At 41.5% G+C, this 5,771-nt stretch overlaps 1 protein-coding gene across 1 annotated transcript in view; it reads right to left on the bottom strand.

Moving 5' to 3' along the window:
* Positions 1-4,997, bottom strand: part of FBXL13 (F-box and leucine rich repeat protein 13) — a 181,052-nt gene extending 176,055 nt beyond the window's left edge. Inside the window, 2 exon segments of the mRNA XM_029918797.1 lie at positions 2,049-2,139; positions 4,765-4,997. Coding sequence (XP_029774657.1) covers positions 2,049-2,139; positions 4,765-4,997 — 324 coding nt within the window.
* Between the last annotated feature and the right edge of the window lie 774 nt (positions 4,998-5,771).

Genomic DNA, 5,771 nt, shown 5'->3' with positions numbered 1-5,771 from the left:
GCCCCGACAAAACAATCTTAATAATGAGAACAATTATAATTGTTTGTGATCTTTAAAATGTTTTGTCGGGGCCTCTGGGTGGCTCAGTCAGTTAAGTATCTATCTGACTTTGGCTCAGGTCATAATCTCATGGTCCATGGGTTCTAGCCCTACATTGGGCTCTGTGCTGACAGCTCAGAGCCTGGAGTCTGCTTCAGATCCTGTGTCTCCCTCTTTCTCTCCCCCACTTCCTCCTCTTTCTCAAAAATAAATAAACATTTAAAAATATGTATATTTAAAATTTTTTGTCAAAACATCAAAAACTCTTATCAGTGATTATAGCTACATAGGAAACTATATAGGAAATAAAAATGGGGGAGTGGGAAAGCAAAGCTAATATTTATTTAGTATACTGTAGTTTAAAATATTGGAAACTTTAAGGATTAAAGTGTCTTATCCTTTGTAAAAAAATTTTTTTTTCATTTTCCTCTGAGGGTGAAGGAGAAATGAATTAATCCATATTCAACCTTGGCTGAACTCTCTAAATAAGCAATCATAGGCACCCAGAGGTTTACTTTTTGCAAAGTCATATCTAATTTCTATTTTTCCTACCTTAAAAAATGAAGCAGACATCTTTTCTATGCATATGAATTGTCATACTCCTTTCTAAATGTGTATGAGCTTCCTATATTTTATCCTTTGTACTTTTAATATCATGAAATATCTCTGAGAATACTTTTTCTAAGAAAACTGTAGGTTTGAAGTAGCTATGGTGTCTCAGAATTCTTTGCAATTCTTTATAAGGTTCTCTGTAGGCTTGTAGCTAGATATTGAATATAATTTGATTATATTTTACAAAATCGCCTTCAAATTACTGACAACAAGGTTCACCCCTCTACATCAGTGGTTTTTACTCATTTTAGTATCTTCTAGCAATAATGTTTAAGCTTTTTTCATACGACATTATATTCAAAGTAGAATGATTCTAGAGTATAAGGTGGGGATGAGAGACCTCTTGGGACTCCCCCTCAGTTCCTTAGGGGCCCCTGAACATCTCCAAGAGCACAGTTTGCAGATATCTGCACTTCATAGTAGATAAAGTTCTGTGGCTGATAAAGTGAAGTCATTAAGACACCCAGAGACCATGACACGGATCAGCAAGGATTGGACCTGTGGGTTCTTCCCAGTGTGTTGGTGCTCAGGATCCTCTCCATCTTGGCAGAAATATCCCATCCCTTGATTTCTGTCTCTCTGATGCAGACCATTGATTAGGATCCAGTGTTACCCTCCTTCCAAATGATGCTTCAGATTGATCCTGCTCTCAGCTTCCGCCTTCAACCAGGATTCAATTCCACTTTTCGGTGCCCAACTTCACCAGCAACTCCCAAGCCCTGCCTGTGTTTACCAAGACACCAGCCTGGGATCTGGAGGTATCACACATGGCCCCACACATGTAATTTGTGTTGGCATTTCTCTCCCCACATCCCTTTTGCTATTTTAGCTTCTCAGATACACAATCTTTGTTCTGAAAGTCTCTGTGTCCTGAATTACTTCCTTGATCTCTTTACAGGATCAAAACCAGCTGTTGGAGTTGGTTGTTCCTTTCTTTAACAACCAGTCTGGCTTTTAAGTTAGATCTCATTAACGTTTGGCCATATCTTTATGAGCATAATCCCCAGGGAGATGGCAAAGGGAATGGAGAAGGGATAGAATACAGAAGGAAGTAGATTAGAAAGGAAGGACAATATCCTCATTTAAAGCTTTCCATAATGCTGTTTTTATCATCATAAAAATGCAAGAGGAGAGGAGAAGAAAGGGGAAAATATAATGGAAAGATTTTATCAGAAGAGGAAGAATAAATGCCTGTTAAATCCTTCTTGGAAATTTGGGGAGTTTACTATGAATGTGGCTGGGGGGTGGGGAGCAGGGTGTGATGTTCTTTTACTTCTCAGGGTCCCCAATTCGAAAATAGTTTGACCTCATACATCTTTTAAGATCTAAAATCTATCTGAGAACTTCCATCAAAACTTGGGATGGATATTTTAGAATGTTTGGTTACTGATACTGACCAGTCGGTCATCCAATCCAAAAAGTTGTTCTAAGTAAGTTTCAGACAGTCTCCGAATTTTTGGCCTCATTGATGGATCACTGCACATATCCCTTTGAGAAAATCATAAAACACAGTCAAACATTTCATTTCATAGTAGTTAGTTCCATAATTAAATCAGTGATTTGAATCCGTGATTCTCTGGGTGGAGGGGAAAGAGGGGAAGGAAGAGACACTTCCCCTTGGGAGAAATATATCAAAGTCACCTGCAGGGCTTTGTCAAACCACCCTCTCCTCAAGATTTGGCTGTGCTCCCCGAGAGGGCCCACCTCCCTTTCCTCATCCTCAACTTGAAGTAACTGCCCTGTTGATCAGAGAGGGCCAATTTGCTCAAGTTAAGAACCAGTGGGGAAATTGCTCCTATTGAAGCCTTTAGGACTTAAAAGCCTATGAAAGGGGACGTCTGGGTAGCTCAGTTGGTTAAGTGTCTGACTTCAGATCAGGTGATGATCTCACAGTTTGTAGGTACAGGCTCTGTGTTGACGTCTCAGAGTCTAGAGCCTGCTTCAAATTCTGTGTCTCCTTCTCTCTCTGCCCCTCCCCAGTTTGCTCTCTCTCTCTCTCTCAAAAATCAATATACCTTAAAAGAAAAAAAGCCTTCAGAGGGATTCCTTAACCATCTTGAGACTGGAAGCATTCATTGGCAAGACCTCTTTTGGTACTTCAGGAGTGAGTGTTTTCATTCAGAATAAAATATCTCCCTACCATAAAGCAAAACAACACTCACCAGAGAAGACTTTCAAGACCATTTTCCATTATAGCAATGATCATTTACTGTAAATATTTCAGCGGGTCTTCAGGACATGTAACAAGTAGGCCACATAAAAGAGCCTAGGGAAAATGAAACAGAATCACTCTTTCTAGATATGCATGTTTTTTTTTTACATTTATTTATTTTTGAAAGATAGAGACAGAGCACTAGCGGAGGAGGGGCAGAGGTGGGGGGAGACAGAATCTGAATCGGGCTCTAGGCTCTGAGCTGTCAGCACAGAGCTCGATGTGGGGCTCAAACCCACGAACCATAAGATCATGACCTGAGCTGAAGTTGAACACTTAACCAACAGGGCCACCCAGGTGCCCCTGGATGTGCCTGTTCTTACTAAGCAACAGGTATGTTTCTCTTCTACAATTACAGAATACAATAACGTGACAGGTTTTTTTTTAATATTTTGAATTTAATTTTGAGAAAAAGAGCATCAGTGGGGAAGAAATAGAGAGAGGGGGACAGAGGACCAAAGAGAGCTGTGTTCTACCAGCAGAGAGCCAGATGCGGGACTCGAACTCACAAACCGTGAGATCATGACCTGAGCTGAAGTGAGACGCTCAACCGACTGAGCCACCCAGGCGTCCCAATGTGACAGTTTTTTAAAGTACCCATACCTTATGGATACTTAGATACTCCTTTATTTATCCAGCGTTCATATTTTGTTAAAGTCAAACTAAAATGAAGTTTTACCTTTACTACTTAAGAAAAAATCTATTGTAAATGACACAATCGAGTTTCTACTCAGTGTTTTACATTCTGTGAGCATGTACTTTGGAGTCAAATTGAAGACATACTTATGATACTTTTGATCAGTGGTGTCTACCCCTTTCTAGTATGAAGTCCTCCTTTTTAAGGTAAAAATCTCCTCAGACCCAATCCCAGAAGTGATTGAGGAAAAATCCACCCTCCAAATCTATTGCAAATTCAAGAAGTCTTTTTAAAGAATGTATCTGTACTTTATCATTCACAGCATCTACAGAGCATATGTTTGAAAAATTACAGCTTAGGGGGCCCCTGGTTGGCTCAGTTGGAAGAGCATGCAGCTCTTGGTCTTGGAGTTGTGAGTTCAGGCCCTCTGTTGGGCATAGAGAGTACTTAAATAAATAAAACTTAAAAAAAAAAGAGAAAGAAAACTTGTAGCATAGTTCACGAAGGGGAGAAACAAACGGCTTACTGGATCTGGGTATTTAAAGTACATACATGGACTCAGAAAGCTGTTGCCATCTTACTTTCCACACTGAGTTTTCCCAAAATGGGGAATATTTCTCCATCTGGGGCAGAGAAAACAGTTTACAGCACAATCCCACAGAAACCACCTGGAATCGTCCTTAGACATTTCTCTTTGCCTCTTTGGTTCCCTGTCTGCAGGCGCGGTCTCGTGTGCGCGGGGCGGGGCGGGGTGGGGGCGGAGGAGGGCCGGGGGCGGAGGTGGGAGGCCCTTCTTTTGCATAGGACCTATTCTTGCCTTTCTCCTGCTCACTCTTGTAAACAAAGTAATTTCACCCTTTGAGTCATGCATCTTCCCACCTCCACGGACCAAGAGTTAGGACATCCAGGCCTGGAGGTCCTGCCTTAGACTCTCAGCAGTTCTCATAGTGTTCTTCCAGAAAAAAAATTGAATAATTTCCCGTGATTAGACCCTGCAAAACATAGTTATCTCTCTGCAATTGGCTCCATGTCCCCCTTTTAGTGTGCAGGCTGCAGGGTGAGAACCGAGCCCTCAAGTCTATGGCAAAGTGGGTAGACCTAGATGTCTCCTTCTCCACTCTGCGTCCTGACCGAGCCCCACCCCATCAGTGAGCACTTAGCCGTCTGCAAACGGACTTCTTTCCCTCCTAGACCTACAGAATATAATTTCACAGGTCAGTCATTCTCATCACCGTTGCAAGAGGGACGTAAATAGTGTTGTTACCTAAGGGCAAAGTCTTCTATTACCTGGAGGACAGACTTCACACAGCTCCCTGAATAGCCCCAGGAAAGGTCCATCTGCTTTCTGGCACTTCTGTGCCTGTGTCCCCAGAGTCCTGAGTTTCTCTGCTCCCCACTTTTCACATCCCACAAGCATTCTGGCACCCTGAGGACATCTGCACCAGAATCACCTGGGGAGTGAACTGGTCGCTGAAGTTGGGGCCTGGGGCACTGCATTTTAATGAGCTCTCCAGGTGATTCCCTTACACACTGAAGTCTGAGAATTAGTGTCTTAATGTTATTTTTTAAGGAAGTTGGGGGAAACCCAGGTGGCTCAGTCAGTTAAGCATCTGACTTCAGCTCAGGTCATGATCTCACTGTGAGTTTGAGCCCCACTTCAGGCTCTGGGCTGGCAGCCTGGAGCCTGCTTCAGACTCTGTCTCCCACTCTCTGACCTGCCCCCACTCTTGCTCTCTGGCTCACGCTCCCGTGAACGCTCTCTCTCAAAAGACAAAAAAAGGAAAGTTGGGATCTGATTAATAATATAAGAAATTACTTCTTTCTAAGTTCCACAGATTAGAAAACTACTTCTCCTGAAAAGTTATCCTGCAGAAGTCAAATCAAGTTTAAAGGAGAAGTCTCTGGAATAAAGGCATATGGAACTAGCATAGTTCAAATGTTCATTTTCTGCACCAGAAATCTTATTATTCAGTTTCCCACTGGGCAAAATAAAATGGGCTAAGGCCTTATATATTAATGTTGGAAACAGTGTATAAGAAAATATAATTAGTGAATCAATAGCTTTTTTTCTTCCCAAAGAAAATAAAAATTGCAAAACCATTAGTTTTTGGAGGCAAAATTATGGAAAATTCCCACAGGATGAATGTTTGGCTGTCAAAACCTAACACATTAATTTTTATTAATTAGCAATTATTATTGCTACATTTCTAAGTAAAAACTTACACAATCAGGGACAAAAAAGACCATGAGTTAAAAATGATCTAGATGGCT

This window comes from Suricata suricatta, chromosome 2, assembly GCF_006229205.1.
Source record: "Suricata suricatta isolate VVHF042 chromosome 2, meerkat_22Aug2017_6uvM2_HiC, whole genome shotgun sequence".
Taxonomy (NCBI): Eukaryota; Metazoa; Chordata; class Mammalia; order Carnivora; family Herpestidae; genus Suricata; species Suricata suricatta.
The sequence above is the reverse complement of the archived record's forward strand: the minus strand, read 5'-3'. Positions and strand labels throughout refer to the sequence as shown.